This window comes from Cylas formicarius, unplaced genomic scaffold, assembly GCF_029955315.1.
Source record: "Cylas formicarius isolate icCylForm1 unplaced genomic scaffold, icCylForm1.1 PGA_scaffold_2__14_contigs__length_35257938, whole genome shotgun sequence".
NCBI classification, from domain to species: Eukaryota; Metazoa; Arthropoda; class Insecta; order Coleoptera; family Brentidae; genus Cylas; species Cylas formicarius.
In genome coordinates this window covers 19,237,122-19,254,999 of record NW_026844319.1, presented here as the reverse complement: position 1 = coordinate 19,254,999, position 17,878 = coordinate 19,237,122, and the positions used below count along the sequence as shown (strand labels likewise).

Genomic DNA, 17,878 nt, shown 5'->3' with positions numbered 1-17,878 from the left:
TTAAATTATTTATTAGCGGATACTTTTTGAAACCATTTATGCAAAAACTTACGGCATATATTTTTTAAAGTTTATTTAGCAATGTTTGCCTCTTGCAGTTTTTTCATAACACTTACTGTCTCCAAATAAAAAATCTATAGCAATTCACATCCAAACTAAATTATTTTTCAATTTTTTTTGTCCTTGACATGCAATGCTTTATATTTTATTTTTATTTGTAAGTTTAATGAAAAAATTGCAGGTAACAAAAAAGTTTCTAATAAAACCGTGTATCGAAATTTATTATTTGCTTAAGGAGAATGATGAAAGTAAGTCCAGGGGATTACTTATTTTTACAAAATAAAAAAATATGCAGAATGTATGTTTTTAAATTAATAATACCTCCGTAACATTTTATTGGTTTATCTATTTTAATTTTTAAGATAAGAAATAAAACTCTTACTTTTCCGCCATACTTGTAGTGTGATATCTCTCTAATGCCTTTTGCCTTTTGACGCAAGGGTTTTATAACAAATAACCCTACAAGGAAACTCCCTTTAAATTTTGAGGCACCTTTTATAAATAGAATATGTAAATAGTGTATTTATACATTTATTATTTATATACAAGTCAAACAATCTATATTATATAAATGAGCAAGATTAAGGACCACCCCACTGTTAGCTATCTCTTTCTACCTTAGAATTTGCCTCACTTTTGTAACTAAATGTATATAACGGATGTGCAAATGAAAAGTTAGTAAATAATAACGAGATAACATCCAAACATTCACGAGGTAACGAAAGTTAAATGGAAAATTGCTTCCAGCCCGGTTATAATTTAACAAAAAATTGCCGCGTCAATAATGCGCCCGCCAATCGAACAGCCGCGGACGAAATGGATAATAAAGTTTTCACATTAATTATTTCGAACTGAAAAGTTCGCGTGTTTTCACCGGTAAAACTCTATCGATCGAAATTCGTCCAGACAGTGGCGAAACCGCACTCTAGTTGACGGATATGGAAGGAATTAATTTTCATTGGAATATCTCGCATTTCTAACGTGGTAACTTGTAACTTGGAATTATCGCTCATGGTAAGGTATACTAGATTTTTGGGTCCTTTTTAAAACGAAAATTTTTTGAGTTACAGGCCGTTGAAGTTTTCAAAAACAAAATATATTTTTCAGCATATAAATTCGGCACACATGTACTATGTATCAAAGGCATTATTTAGTGTAAAACTGGACACCTGTTTATTTTGACAGACATTGATGGTACGCCACTGATTTGTCTTAAAATGAAAATTATTCTTACAATCTTCAATTATTTCCAAAGAAATTTGATTTCTTGATTTTTTCCAATCCGATATACGGTTTTCGCTGAAAAAAAAATCTCCTCTCGGCATAATCATTTCGTTAATAGGACAACATGCAAAGAATGATTATTATCATTATTATTTCTTACTTAAGTAATTGTCTAACTGTTTTATTAAAATACTTGAAAAAATCGAAGTAGGAAGACGACGTGTATTTTTGAAATCTTTAAACTCCTTTCTGTAAGAAATATTAATTTTGTTGTTAAGGCGGTTGATTGACATCAGACTGCAAGAATTTCAGAAATTGAAGAAGCAGTTTTAAATTCTATCGATGGAAATCCTGAACTATATCTCACACGTCTCGGTTTGGAAAATTTTGACGATTTTCTATTGTAGCCATATCATATTCAAGGAGTCCCCAAGCGTTACGACCATAAAATCTGTCGATAATCGTACAAATGATTTCGCATTTTTTTTTTATGTATTTAAAAACGAATTATTCCATCAATCGAATTTTCCATATAGTTACCGACATTTTCTCTACAAGTTAAATAGAACATAATAGAAACTCTAAAACTGACAAAAAAGTGTTTTATAATACATAAATTGTGTGTGCTTAAATATAAAGTAAAACATTTTTTCAAATAAACGTCAAAACACGACAAGAAAAGAACATAATACTTTGTGAAACTGCTAAAAATTGAAATACTAAATTGGCTGGAATACGCTAAATTAAAAAAAAACTTATTACGTTCCTTTGATTTTTTATTGTATTCTTTTTAACCTTATGAATGTATTTTGCCAAAAATACCATCTCTTTGTTGTAAACCAATCTGAGCCTTTCGAAATACCCTTTATTGTTGTCTATGACGGCAGTACCGTTTTGGCATCACTTGACATGCACATGACAAACAATTTTGTAACGGATTTTCAAAATCACCATGTCTTCACAAAATATTTGCATGCTAGCATCCGATCACTTAATCAGCAGCGACGAAGAATCAGGTAGCGAAAAAATGCTTGAACTAGCGTGCCAGCAGACATCTGAACCATTACTAGCCGTACTGGACGACAAAAACAAAATTATAAATAACTTGATAAGGCAGAACGAAAACCAGAAAATGCAACTTTCGTATTATCTAAAAAAAGAGTTCGGATCGCACAGAATCGAGGAATTATCACACTCGGTGAGTCGATATTACGTTGTCAATTCCAGCACACCATCGTAACCGCCCTAATAACTTTCAGTGCGCGCCGCAGGCCTGCGAAATCAGTCTAGCAGTAAATTTGGCGCTAAACAAATTTTGTCGGCAGGCAGGCCTCAAAACGAAATTATCTCGACTACACGAACGTATGAGTCAGCTAGACTATCAAGTAGCTAGCTCGTTAGGGGACCAGGAATTCGTGCTCAGGAGAATAGTCAGCAATCTGTGCGAACATGTTCGTCAACAGGCTAGTATATTTTTAAATATTAAAAATCCAAAAAACAGATGTTCGATTTGATCAAGTGTGTGGTCATGTGTACTAAAAATATCTGCGGAATTCTGCTAATTGAGAGACCTATAGGGTCTACAAAGTTACAACTGATACTCTATGGGACGAAATTGATGAAAAATATGAACGTGTTAAATGTTAAATAAAGATATATTAATTGTGGTTCGAAAGCTCTCTGAAAACCATGAGTGTCGATAAGGGTGGGTGAAAGAAAATGATTTTTTTTGGACCTGACACACAAAATATAGTTGCTAGAAAGTACTTACCACGTATGAGCTTTTAGTGTTAATGGGAAGATTATCCCCATAATAGTTTTACATTTTCGATTTACTCTCATTTATAAATAATGATATCTTGTCACCAATAGATCATTAAACCAATTTTATTGATAATTTATTTGATGATGCTGTTTCACGTTCCAGTCGATATAAAAAAACCCGAGGTAGTATAAATTCTAGGATTAAAAATTTTGAGATCGCTCAAAAGAATATCAATTCGATTATTCAAAAGGATTTGAGTGACTTCGTTTCTCAAAAATTATTGAATTTATTCAAAATCTTTGATGATGTTAATGTTGACATTGCATTTTGGGCTTCAGATGAGAGTTTTAAGGAAACTGAAGAGTATTTCAAAACAAGTAAAAGCTGTAAATGACGCAGCAGAGAGTGGAGTAGCATTGGTGTCTGAATATAATCAGTGTTTGACGAAAAACGCAGAACAGTTTCAATACTTGCTGCAAGTTGTCAAAGAACATCGAGGACTATTTCCTGACTGTAATAAAAATCCATCTGGATAACTAAATCTAAGAAATGTATAATTTTCTATTAATACTGTATTAAGGTATAAAATTTCATATGGTGGAACAGAATTCTTTTTCTATTAATGCATTTATTGATATTTTTTGAACTTTTTTTTTTAAATAGATAATAAATATTTAAATATATTGACAATTATTCGAGTAATCGATAATCCACAGAGACCTTTTTTTAGAGGATTTAATTTACTATAAGAATAATTGAAAACATTTCATGACAATTATTTTTCAGTCAATAACAAAATTCAGAACAAAAAGGTATTTTCCTTTAAATTCTTCAATCTTGAACCTCTAATATCTTTGAAACAGTCCGATTTATCGAAAAAGTATAAGAGGCCATTTTTGTAGAGCGTTCAGTTATTAATAAATATATAAATATATCGATTTTACAAAACTGTAATGAGGATAAGCTTCCCATTAATATTAAGAGCTTATACGTGGTAAGTACTTTCTATAGGTAACTAGCAACTAGTTTTTGTGTGTCAAATTAAAAAAAAATAATGGTTTTTTTGACCCACCCTAGTATATGAGAAAATTTAATGCATTTTAACGCTTTGACTGCCACGTCAATTTTCAGAAATCTGGCCAAAAATTACGCATATATTTTAGCATGTTGTCTAATTAATAGCTAATTCCATGAGTATCAAAAAAATAAAAAATCATCAAAAATTTTTTTTAACAAGGGCTTGCGAATTATCTCGCAGAGGGCTTTTTGAATCGTTTTTTAATAAGTTTTCTGTTTAAAAGCCAGAATTGATTTTTTTGTTCTTTTGTAGCTGGATAAGAATTGCAAGTAAACACAGTACGAGATAACTCGTAGTTGACGTCCTATAAAAGAAAGTCATCTACGAATTATCGTTTAGTTGGCAGTCAACGTGTTAAAAATGTTTTCTAGAGCGCGCGTTCCGTAAAAGCGTCGCAATAGAAAAATGCGTTTTTCAGAAAAGGACTTTCGATATATTTTTTATATCATGATTTCTCCAAGAAATGTGAATTTACTGGGAAAAAAAAAGAAAATGTTTCAGAAAACATAATTTCCGCACTGTCTATAATATAAAAAAATGAACCTTAAAATAATCAGTATCAGTTCTTACATAATTCAGGGAAAGTTCCAAAAAAAATTGACGAAATTTAAACCAATTTTTCTTTATCAATTACAGTTTTTCTGTATTATTCATTTTTATTAATCCTATACAAAAATCGTCAATGTCAACTATGTTTTTTGAACTATCACATTCCTTTTCTTTACTTACTCTGAAAATCTTCCTCCATTTTAAAAAATATTTGTCTAGGGGACATTGTTTGGGCGTCAGACACCCAAGACGTAATTTCAATTTCATTAATTTATTTTAATTAAAAACTAAAATTGCTTGCAATTAAAACATGTAGCACCATTTACAAGCGTTGTTTTTTTATGCGTCAGATTGCAAATGGAGAAAAACCGATTTGGCGGTACTTAACTGCTTCCCAAGTGGACCTCTTCGAAAAATTGCTAGACGCTACACTGAGTTTAAGGCGAACTTTGAACAATTTCAGAATTTGCTGTGACAGACTTATCATTGTTGAAGAGGAACGGAACAACGTAGGTCAGTTGGAAATAATAAAGAGGGGGGTGGGGAGGTTGTATAAGCAAGGTCTTATGGGCATAAGTCTTGCACCAGTTGTTATTTAAGAAAAACGCAAAAAACAAATTGGTTAGCCTTGCTTTATTTTATTTTATTTTATTAAAGCATTTCGACTACTGTCAGGTTATTTATCGTGTTTTGCGACAAATTGACCTCTTCTTCTTGAACGGCAATAATACATTGGTGAGAAAATATTTTTCTCCCTTTTCTAATAATCTATATAAACAGAATTATTACCAACAACTAAGAACATGATCCGATTCCGAATCTTGTCTCATCTTCCTTACATATTATACAATCCAGCACCAGCAAATCTTCTAGAAATCGTCCAACTTGATATGACTGGATGATACGTACTTCTGTACCCAATAAAGCGATCTAGTATACGATCTGGAAACCCATAGGAGTTACGAAAAAAAGTCCCATACAAAAGTTTCTTGGACATTCCCTTAAGATTTAAAATATTATAATTTTGTTGATACGGGGTGTCCCAAAAGAGTCCCACCCGACATCAAATGTGTATTGTAGAGGATTAGCAATATATTGAAAATATATTACAGTATATTTTTCAGTTTTTTTAGTTATTTGTTTCTTTTTTCATAGATTTATTTATTCAAATTTGTTACCTTGTTTAGTTAGTGTATTAACTTTAAATATTTATTTTTGTTATTAGGTATTTTCAATCCGGCTAGACAATTTAACTATTAAATATTTCTTTAAATATGAATTCTGAAGTTTTCTTAAGTCTGTTAAAGTGTGTAGTATAGAGTCTTTTTTTTTAATTTCCACGTATTAATGGACCTGTGTTGTTAGCAATAGGTTTTATTCATATATCTGGAGTATTATATCTTTAAAAGAAGTCTTTGCTATTTGAAAAATACCTAATATTGCCAACAAGTGGCCAGATTTAAATTCAACAAGAATGTGTTATTTTAAACCTCGAATATCTCAAAAAGTATGTGAAATTTAAATATAAGATAAATTGCAAACCTATCTTATTTTTTGTCCTAGAATTGATATCTGAATAAAAATATAGGGTGTTATCTTGAGATTTTGTTAATTGAATTCGCCAAAACGGCACCACCTATTTAGGATATCCTGTATAAGCTGAGGCGCACCTGTCAAACTGATTAAGTAGTGCATCATTTCCTTAGTCTGTGGTTAAGTTTTTGTTGCAATGCCTGTCTCAGTAGCGTCACAACACAATTTTATATGGGGCAATCAAAACATGAAAGAAAAAACATAACCTCAATTTCTGCCTAAACTATGCAAAATTTGAATAGGAATTTCTTAAAAAAGGTACTTTTATTTTAACCAATGGTTCCAAAAATGTCGAAATATATACGGTGTTCCATTTAAAATAACAAAGTCGATGTAGGGTGGGACACTGGGACACCCTGTTTCAACAAAATTATAACATTTTAAATCTTCGGGAGAGTCCAAGGAAACTTTTTTTCGTATCTCCTATGGGTTTCCAAATTGTATTATTTGGCACGCGGTGTACGTTGAAATTTTTGAGATTGTAGTTGTGGAAAGAAGGCTCCGAGTAGTGACGTGTTGAGCAAGGTCAAACGGTTCTGGCGATTATTCTTAATTCTTCGTTATATCTTTTTCGACCAGATCTGGGACCGGAAGCAACGTCTTTTGTTTCTATATACCATGACGGTATGTAATCGGCCAGCGAGTAGCTATCAAGAAAGACATTTCATTAAACACAGACACTGCAGGACTTGCCATTCTGAAACTGCTCGCAATGCCAGAAAGATGCGAAAGTCTTCAGTGCCTACGTTGTTTACGAATTATTTTAAGCATTTTTTAAACAGGTTATGCTGCTAATACAGTAATAATCAACAGGTGTAAGACTTTTACCAATGGGCATATATTACATACAGACAGACAAATTGGAATTGAGATTCTAGACAATTTCATTTCGGCTCTACCCAGAAACAAAAAGCTGGCCTTAAGTAATACACAAAATATGTATTAATTAGAAAAGTCAAGACGACGTTATTAAGCTGGCCGCGACAGTTTGACTTTATAAAATGCGAAGCACAAAAATTAGAGTTGAGTTTGAATTTAAAATTGACTTTCTAGCGGAACAAGTTTACTCGATGCCTGTCGACCAGCGCGCGAACTGTAATTATTTGCTCGAGATGGAAATGGAAAAGGCGGAATTGGAAAAGGAAATTAAAAAAATAACGCGACATCACGTCGCAACCGAAGAAAGGGTTAAAGAATTGGGCTTAGTAGAGGGACTGCTGTGTAATTTGCAGTGGAACTTGAACAATCCGCTACAAGATAAAAACGAAGGTATGCTTGGCGGTGGTATAATTAAGGTCGTTCTCAACAACATTTTTAGCGGCTACCTCACACTAGGCGACAGCTGCATTAGGGAAGACTTTCATTTGCTAAACTACTGGAGTCTTATTTACGTCACTGTAGTTCATACCTGCGGTTTGGTCCTTGGTTTCCGTTACCTAACGCACCCCTAAAAACAGTTTTTTGCTTGCCAGTGCGTTAAAGTCAATATTGGTCTCGGATCTTTTATAGATTTTCTTGAATGATTGAAACTATATAAAGAGTTCCCAAAATGGTTTACCAGAGAACCACTTTAATGAAAAGGACAATTTCACTTTACTTAACTCTTTTGTTATTCGACGACCCACATATCTTGGTTTATAAATCCAATTGTTCTTGCCCAAGTCATGTGAGCGTTGCAAATGTATACTGTTTATCTTGGTATTAACTTCAACATCAACTATAAGAGCGGTGCGTGTTATGGGCAGCATGTATATCTCACTGTCTTTTTGATATGTCAAAGACCATCGACTGTGTCAATCATTGTTTGTTATTGCAAAAGTTGTCTACTATGGGTTTGTCAGAGCCCGTCATATCTTTTTTCGAACCGTATTTTACTCATCGCTGTCAAAGAGCGAGCGTAGATGGTAGTACCTCTGCTTTTTTACCCCAGTATCACGGTGTCCCGCAAGGATCAGTGTTGGGTCCGCTCCTTTTCTTCATTTATGTAAATGATTTTGCACATTTTATTAAGCCCGTCAAGTGTACGTTATTTGCAGACGACACCACAATTATCTGCGGAAGTTCGTCTCTAGAGATACTAAACAGTAGATGTAATGTTGATGTTAATATAACGAAAGGAACGAGCGTCACCCTGATCGGTATCGCTATTGATGGTAGATCGAATTGGTATGTTCATATTGACTCCCTCTGTAAATCATTATCATCCGCTGTTATTGTCTTTTAATACCCAAGTTATGAGAAGTGTGTACTTCGTTTTATTTCACTCTAAAATGCAATATGGGCTCACCATATGCATTCAAAGCGTTTCGTCTTCAAAAAAACTTTCTCCGATTTTTTCTTGCTTTGGACTATAGAGAATCCTGTAGAACAAAAACATTTTCCCACTATTTATATTATGACTTTACCACCTACTTTCATATACAATGACCCAATCGAGATTCACTCTAATAAATCAAGCTTTTCTGTTTAGTCTGACACTCATTCCTACGCAACGCGTAATGCTAGTTAATGATTCCCCGATACCGCCTTAATAAATATGATGTAATATAAAACGCTTTAGTAACAATTTTTTTAGAGCGCTGTCAAGCATCTACTGACAATAAACTGTATTTACAGTACTGATGAATACCTAAATTTCAAATTTTAAACCTCTGTAACCTCTCTACTTTGTTTCGTGACTGAAGTTTTTAATACTTTTCATATATTGCTTTATTATCATTTGTTTATTATGTTTTGACTTGCTATACATACAACTTATATTCTGCGGTTAAATAAATAAACCTAAACCTAAACCATATAGGGAAAATGACATTGGAACAGTAAAGTCCATTTTTATAGCATTTTCTTTGCACATGCCGAAATATTTTTGTATTTGCGTACTACTAGTATTCTAGAATGAAAGTATCAAATGTTTGTTTCTCAGGGCTGGTATAATTCGAAATCTCGACCTGCAATGATAATATGAGCGAAACAAGGCTATTTTGTAAATTCAGGTCACTAAAGATTAAAAAAACTATCACTGGCACAAGTTTAAATGCATGCTATGCCTGTGTCTAGTTGGTTATATACCAGTTTATTCAAACATTTTTTGTGACATCTGAGATTAGACCATATAGCAAGAACTGTTGTATGGAAAATACCATACGATTCACAATGTTGCTTACTTAGCAGGGGAAAGTGTAAGATACGCAAGGTTTAGCAAACTGAGGCTTAGTCCTAAAATTTAGTTGTCCAGTTTTTTTCATCTTTGAGGAAGGTCGGTAGGAGCGACAATAACATTTAGGTACGGCTTATGTATGACTCGTAACGGCTTTGAATTGATACTTCGTGCGACGAGTTCATGGTAACTTTCCAGAGAATCGAGTCGCTAAGATGCTGCGAAAGATAAATCTGGAGGCGCAAGTTTTGCTTGATACGACAGAGTCGCGGCGGCGAAGATTAGAGCTCGAAACGTCAAAGAGCAAACTGCCGGAACTCGAACGGGTCTTGTTTTATGTAAGGACTGCGGTCGATTTCGAGACGTTAGACGAAAAGGGGTTGGAGGCGAGAGGAATACGAACCGATGCGGAAATTGGGTAATTATACAGGGCGTTATTGAAATGACCTCAAATAATTTGATGAGCGTATCTCAAAATCGAAGGAGAACTGGCAAAAATGCTCGTGTTAGCGGTTCTAGTCTAGTATTCTAGAAACATAGCTCCAATAAAGTGGCCGTTATCACTTATTCTACTAAAACTAAAGCTTAGTATTCATTTTTGGCATTAACATTTTTGCTTATAAATACAATAGTAACTAACCGAAAGCTTATTAGCCGCTATTTGGCACCTAAAACTTTTACTTTTGTCTGATAATTTTGTAAGAATTTTTGTAGTGTTTAATATGTGGTTTATATTAATTGTGTCATGTATTATGTTGTGATCATATCCGACCAAACTGCTGATGTTACGTGCTTGTAATATTTTCCCAAGGAATTTTTAAAACTTGTGCGTAAACTGATCAATAATTTGTCTCGTCCAGTTTGTGTAAAGCAATAAAAGAAGAGTTAAAAAAGGTAACATGCAGAGCGCGACTAGTGGAGAACGAGGAGTGGCAACCAAAAGTTCAGGAATGCGAATCGCTTCAAGCGAAACTTCGTCAGAGTATGACAGAAAACGAGCAATTGCGCAGCCGTGTGATGGCATTAGAATGCGATTTGGAAGCGGTGAGTTTGGGAGGAAGCGTTGGGCAGTTTTTATATTGCGTTAACGGAAAATGCCAAAGTTACGTTTCCCGTTAATATTAGACGTATTTGGCATAGTTCTGATTAAACAGCTATTGTTAAATTCTAACCTCAAGAGCTTGAAAAATTCAGTACTACATCTTATGAAAATTCAGGACTCTTACAGATCTATAGAAAATACCTCAAATGGCAATGAAACAGAACAAGATATGGATATTTCGACTAAAAATATAATTGTGAATAGATAATAGTGTAATTAATTTATTAAAACTTTGTACCTACTTTATATACTTCAAGAAAAACTTCACAGTGTCCAGTATAAGCATCGCTTAAATGGTATCAAAGTAGCGTATATACAGGGTTATTCACGGTGACTATTAGACGTAAAAACTTGAAATGTTGGTTACTTATGTAAACGAATATGAGCTACCTATGTAAAATATTTTTGGCCATGCGGTGTTGTCAGATATATTCGTAGCGTATATCACTTTTCGTTTTATAAATGGAACATTCTGTATATTATTAGACGTTTATAGAAAATGGACTTACTGTAAAAACTTGCAATGTTGGTTACTTATGTAAGCGAGTATGAGCTACTTATGTAAAATAAACCCGTACAGCCAAACACTTGAATTTTTGGTTGGTGTTCCCTATTAAATTGCTTTATCATAATATAATATGAGAATGAACTTAATGCGTACAGGGCGTTCATAAGATAAGGCCCAATTCTCAAGATATAAAAATCCATGTTACTTGGGAATTTTAAATGAAACACCCTATATTTTATGTTGGCACTTAAATGAGCAATTAATTTGCCCTATAAAAGTACCAAACTATATTATATCTGACAACACCGCATGGCCAAAAATATTTTACATAGGTAAGTCATTTTCCATAAACGTCCAATAGGACACTCGCAGTGAATAACTCTGTGTATGCCAAAAATAATCTAGCTTTGTTTTATTTTAAATCGATACCCTTACTTATATACAGGGTGATAGAGGACAACTATTTTTGAAAGATCCCAATATTTTCTTTATAATGGGAGCTGAAATTTTCAAATTTTCAGGGCATGAGTAAAAGGATACGGCGAAGCTATGTTACCTTCGGTCGAAGTTAACTTTTCTTTTTCTTATGGGCGCCATATTGAATTTCGACAGTTTTAAAATACTCTTTTCAAATTCGGAAAAATGACAAAAATAAGATTTTAGGATAGTAGGCTTTGATATTGCTGCATTTATTTTCTATCAAGTTGACGATGCCAGCGTATCCCAAGTGAGTCTAAATTATTGTCAACAGTCAGTATCGTGAACGGCGTCGCCAGGGAATTTAGGAAGGCGGTACTGTTAGAAGAATGGAATTGTGTCAGTGGTTTATTTTGAAAAATATGACATTTTCCTTTTTCACCCTCTATCTACGTAAGGGTATCGATTTAAAATAAAACAAAACTAGATTATCTTTTGGCATATACACACGCTACTTTTACCTCAGAAACATAGGAGATCGAGCCAAAAGTTATATACAAAAATTAATTGGGGTATTACAAATACTCAGTTTTTTGTTTGAATATTATATATACAGGGGGAAAGTATCAATTTAGGAAGGTATCAACTTTCTTATTTTAAATGAAACACCATTTTTTAATTCTATATAAAATTCTGGACATAGACAAATGTTTAAGAGGAATACCTTACAAAAATGTCTTAATTTATAAAGCTAAATATGACAATCAAATAAAACGATCCACTATACAATCTGGAAACCCATAGGAGATAGGAAATAAAAGTTTCGTACAAAAGTTTCTTGGAATCTCCTGAAGATCGAAAATATTATCATTTTGTTGATACAGGGTTCCAGAGTGTGTGAAACACCCTGTATATATCGACAATTTTTCACTTTCACTTCGCACGCATAGTTTTCTATTCTATCTATTCGCATAGTTTAGGCAGAAATTGAGATTATGTGTTTTTTTTTTCAAATTTTGATTGCCTCATATAAAATTGTGTTGTGACGCTACTGATCCAGGTATTGCAACCAAAATGTAACCACAGACTAAGGACATGTTGCACTACTTAATCAGTTTGACAGATGCTCCTCAGCTTATATAGGGTGTCTCAAATAGGTGGTGCCGTTTTGGCGAATTCAATTAACAAAATCTCAAGAGTTTCGAATGGAACACCTTATATTTTTATTCAGATATCAATTCTAAGACAAAAAATAAGGTAAGTTTGTAATTTATCTTATATTTAAATTTTACTTGCTTTGTGATATATTATTCGAGGTTTAATATAACACCCGCATAAATTCTTGTTGAATTTAAAGACATTAGGTCACTTGTTAGCAATATTAGGTATTTTTTAAATAGCAAAGACATGATCCTACTTTTTTTAAAGACATTATACTTCAGATATACGAATGAAACCAATTGCTAACAGTACAGATTTAATAAAACTTCTGAATTCACATTTAAAGAAACATTTAGTGTTTAATTATCTAGCTTGATTGAAAGTATCAAGTAATAAAAATAAGTAATTAAAGTTTATAGGCTAACTAATCAAGGTAACAAATTTGAATTAATAAATATATAAAAAAAAAAATTAACCAAAAACCGTTCGTTAATTTGGTCCATAAAGTTTAGTTAAAAATAAAGGAATATCAAAATATTTAAAAATGTAGTTGGCTATGACATCACAATCTTTCTTTTTGACGCATCAAGGTATAAACAAACTTTGACATTTCTGTTTGTTTTTGTTGTTTTTCATATTTTTATTTAAAAAGTTCATAGTGGTCAAGTTTAATTATTTATTTTTGTTATTAGGCATTTTCAATCAAGCGAGATAATTAACTATTAAATGTTTTCTTAAATATGAATTCTAAAGTTTTACTAAATCTGTTAAAATGTTGTACTATAGAGTCGATTTTTCTCAAAATTTCCTCGTATTACTACACACCTTGTATTGTTAGCAATAGGTTTTATTCGTATATTTGAAGTATTATATTATTAAAAGATGTAGTATCGTGTCTTTGCTCTTTCAAAAATACCTTTAAATTCAACAATAATTCATGCGGGTGTTATCTAAACCTCGAATATCTCAAAAAGTAACTAAAATTTAACTTATCCTAATTTTTGTCCTAGAATTGATATCTCAATAAAAATATAGTGTGTTCCATTTGAAAATCATGAGATTTTGTTAATTGAATTCGCCAAAACGGCACCACCTATTTGGGATACCTTTTATAAGCTGAGACGCATTTGTCAAACTGATTGAGTAGTACATCATCTCCTTAGTCTATGGTTAAATTGTCTTTGCAATGCCTAGATTAGCAGTGTCACAACACACTTTTATATGGGGCAATCAAAATATAAAAAAACACATAGCCTCAATTTCTACCTAAACTATGGAAAATTTCATTGGAATTTCTTAAGAAAGTGACCTTTATTTTAACCAAGGATTGCAAAAATGTCAAAATATATAGAGTGTTCCATTTAAAATAACAAAGTTATCCATTTGTATTATCATTTATAGAAAAGGAAACCAGCTCCATTACTTGCCGTCTCACTCTAAATAAACTTTGCCGCACAAAATTCATATTACCGGAATCACTCAAGTTCGATAGATAGAGCCATGTTTTCTTGTTATCAGCGATCGCGATATTTAAAAGACGCAGAATAAATGATTGAGGTCAGCAGTTTCACGAGTGCGGGGGTGATGATCCGTCCCAAATCAATAACGTCCTTCACCCTCGATGCATCGATGTTGACAATAGATTATAGAAATTAAAACTTTAGATGAAATTTCACCGAGAAAACAGCTTGGAGCGACTCCGAGAGGAGCGGGATGTTTACAAATCCCAAGCGGAAGACCTACGAAAGATTAGGGAGGCTTACGCGCAATTGGTGGACAAACAACCAAACGCTTCGAAAATCGAACGAGAGTACTTAAAGGAGGTCGAGAAGAGGGACGAGAGGATTTGCGGTAATCAAATTTCAAGTGGCCCCCGTGTATTATGCATGTGACCGCAAATTGCGTTATTGTTTATGTCCGTAGATTTCGAGCGGGAGGTGTGTCAGTTGAGGCAGGAAGCGAACGTCCTAAGAAAAAGGATGTCCGACCAAAACTATCAAGTTCCATCCCTAATTGACCAAGTGAGATATATTCTCTCAAATCCCAGAAATCACTAGAAAATAGTGAAAAAAAAGGGATTGAACTTTTAAACGCCTTCGTCTAAATAATTAGGAAGCCTTCAAATTGAGTTATGCGATTTATTGTAAACTAAAAGAAATTGAAAGCCTCTTTTCAAAAGTTTTAAGGGTTTGTAATTGCTTATTTTGCAATGATTTGAAGTTTGAAAGGACGCTAAAAAATCCTCATTAATCCTCAAAATTCAAAGTCCCATTTCTAAGAAAACTGACGCCAATGTTCAGAGTTCAATTTTTATTAAATAAAAGATAATTGAAACACACTGCACTTGGATATTTGTTACTGATTCAGCGAGTGTTTTTGGAATAAGTGCATTTTAAAAACCGCAGCAATTTTTTTTGCTATTAAAAAAATTGCGTTTTAATGGGTTGAATATGACAATTTTAAAACTAATAGTTCTTAAAGCATAAAAATCTTGTATAGGGACTCCACTTATATTATTGAAACATTGAAAAAAAAAAAACTAAAACAAAATATAAACCACAGTGTATAAAAGGTTTCTTATAGTGTAGTTTACATTCGTATTTTGTAAAGCCAAACTTAATTTCAACAAATGCATTTCTCATTAAGGGTGATAACGTCACTCTCCTTGGTGTCACCTTGGACGATAATCTTAGTTTGAGGGCTCATATTGACGTTTTATGTCACACATTAGCATCCATGCTTTTCGAGTTTAGAAGGTTGAAAAACACACTTAGTACGGACGTCCTAAGAAACGTTTATTTTGCATTATTTCTTTCTAAAATGTATTATGTAGTTACACTGTGGGGAAGTTCTAACCACGCAATAAGGTTTTCCAAAAGAAGGCAATTAGAATTTTATCAAACCTCAATTACCGGGAATCAAGTCGACCTTGTTTTTTTAGTCTTCGAATAATGCCAGTACCTTCCATCTTCATATATTGTAGCCTTAATGAAATCAATAGAAATAAGACAATAGTATATTATGCAACAAGTGCGGTAAACCGCATTTGACTCAGGAGTTTATTTGACAGGAGCGGAGCGAGTCTTTAATAAACGAGTAAGTTAAAAAGCTTATCGATTTGTGTTGCATACTACACATTTTCTTAAAACAACACGAATACATTCACTGGCACGATCGTCAGAATTGACAAATGTCGAAATTCAAAGCGTGGCAAATATCTCCGAAAACATCCGATTGCTCCCAAATCCGTGCGGCAAAATCCCGTAAATATCCGAAGTGGCTCGGATTCGTGGGAAAGGAAACTGACGTGGTAAAGTGACGCTTCCCGCACGCTAGGTCGATGGGTAATTAGATATTTTACAGACGGGAGTGGAAAAATTATATTTTACATTCAGGCATTCGACAAGAATTTCTCATCTTCTGCGAATACCTCGTTATCGTTTAAAAAAACTAAAAATAACTCTTTAAATCTAGCATTTTACAATGCTCTTTCAACAAATATTTAAGCTTTGAGGACAATGAAGCCAGTGTTTATTAATAATTGTTTCTATATCAATGATTAATACTTTAGTTATAAATTCTAATTGCCGCAATTTGTCTATGTTATATTTTTGTATTTTTGTATATAAATTTATTTGTAAAAACTGACATGCTATATATCCATAATCTTGTATTACGTGGTGAAATAAATAAACTAAACTATATTTCTCTTCAGTTTGGTTGCTGTCATTAAATTTCGTGTGTGACGTTGTAGAATTATATTTAGGATTATATCGAACAAATCCTAAAACCATTATTTGATGCCTTTTTTCCCGTTGTTGAGTAGACTGTGCCAAAATCTTCCGAAAATGTCTTTCAGAGGTTGTTTTTTCTCAGGATATTGGCAGTGTTACAATTTACTTACTGATACTAAATCTCAACGCATTAACAGCCAAAATCCCAACTTCCCTACTCCCAGTACGCTTTGTTTTCTATATTATGCGTCCAAAACCCACTTGTTCAAATTCTTTATATATAGAATAGGACTCAAGAAAAATATCAACTATTTTTGGAAAGGTACATGGTGTCATATATGAAAGATTGCTTGCTTCTGCTGATCACCATTAAACTACTTGCTATCAAACTATTATACTTACAGCATTAAATTGCAACTAAAAGAGTGCGTTACAAATATAGAAATACAAAATCTCACACAGGAGAAGATTTTTAAAAAATGTCAATTTTCCAAAAACACTCTATAATTCTGAAAGGGTAATAGATTCAGGTTCAGTTTTTACCAATAAGTTTTTGATGAAAATTGAATACCACATATCTGAGGGTTTCCCTTAAAGCACTCTTGGCATACCTCATTAATCTCCTTCTGTTTACTCCACGCAAAATAATTTACCATACCTCCTGTGAGACTTTTGCAGGATCGCAAGTTATATAATCAACCCCCAACCGAGCAAACAGAAACCGCCAAACCAAACTCGTCATCAGCTACACCAAGTACCGACAATCCAGCATTTTGGCCGTTATCGGAAAATCTTCCAACGAAAAAGGTGATAAAAGGCTTTACCAAACCCAGTCGGCCGCACGCGACCTTAAAAACCGACAATGCCAAACCAACGGACCAACATTTTGCGCCAGAACGGTCCAAGTCTCCCACTGGAGATTTTTTAGCGGAATGTAACATGTACTCCCAGCAGATTAGCAGCAAATATGATCTAGTGCGAGGAGTCCTTTCCACCAATAAAACTGCCGTTGCTCACGTTCAAGTTAAAGGTTCGTCCACACTTCGCGTCGTATGCAAATGCGGAATGGACGAATCGGAAATATTCAGGGACTGTTCGAATGAATCGCTGATAATTTGGGGTACCAGAATGTGACGGCGTTCAATATTACACACCACGAAAAAGTTAAATAAATTGAATACTCTCGTGCATCATGTTAATTTATTTATCATCACTATAAGTTAAATTGGTCTTGATCAGAAACGTGAAAGGTGTGAAGTTGTTCTCTTAAACATTTTAAGGGTCTACCCAACTTACGTTTTTCATACAGTTTCAAAATTGTATTTGGTTAGATGTGCGTCAGGCATTCAAATCAAGTTATCAACTGAGGGACGAGTTTAGGTTTATGCCTGATCCTGCAGAAAAAAAATTAGGGTTTATATATTTAGATCACGAGAAATATTGTACTCCCATGAACTCGATTATATGGAGGCAACAAATTTTGCTGCCTTCTATTGATGTCAGCGTATTAGAAACCAGTCATCGGTTGGT

General features: G+C 33.4%; 2 protein-coding genes across 9 annotated transcripts in view; both read left to right on the top strand.

Annotated features, from left to right (window-relative positions):
- The window catches only part of LOC132697885 (kazrin), an 85,930-nt gene that overhangs the window by 28,832 nt on the left and 39,220 nt on the right, over nucleotides 1-17,878 (top strand). The gene's annotated exons all lie outside the window — the stretch shown is intronic.
- Nucleotides 19-17,530, top strand: LOC132697886 (girdin-like). Of its 4 annotated transcripts, none has more exons than XM_060663623.1 (9): nucleotides 19-2,482; nucleotides 2,544-2,747; nucleotides 5,027-5,189; nucleotides 7,323-7,538; nucleotides 9,625-9,844; nucleotides 10,287-10,470; nucleotides 14,279-14,465; nucleotides 14,538-14,635; nucleotides 17,027-17,530. In XM_060663623.1, the coding sequence occupies exons 1-9, from the start codon at nucleotides 2,237-2,239 to the stop codon at nucleotides 17,480-17,482; spliced, it is 1,974 nt and encodes a 657-aa protein (XP_060519606.1). In that variant the 5' UTR covers nucleotides 19-2,236; the 3' UTR covers nucleotides 17,483-17,530. The 4 variants fall into 4 exon arrangements, with proteins under 4 accessions (XP_060519606.1, XP_060519608.1, XP_060519607.1 ...); XM_060663625.1 differs by having other exon boundaries at nucleotides 17,017-17,190; XM_060663624.1 differs by lacking the exon at nucleotides 7,323-7,538.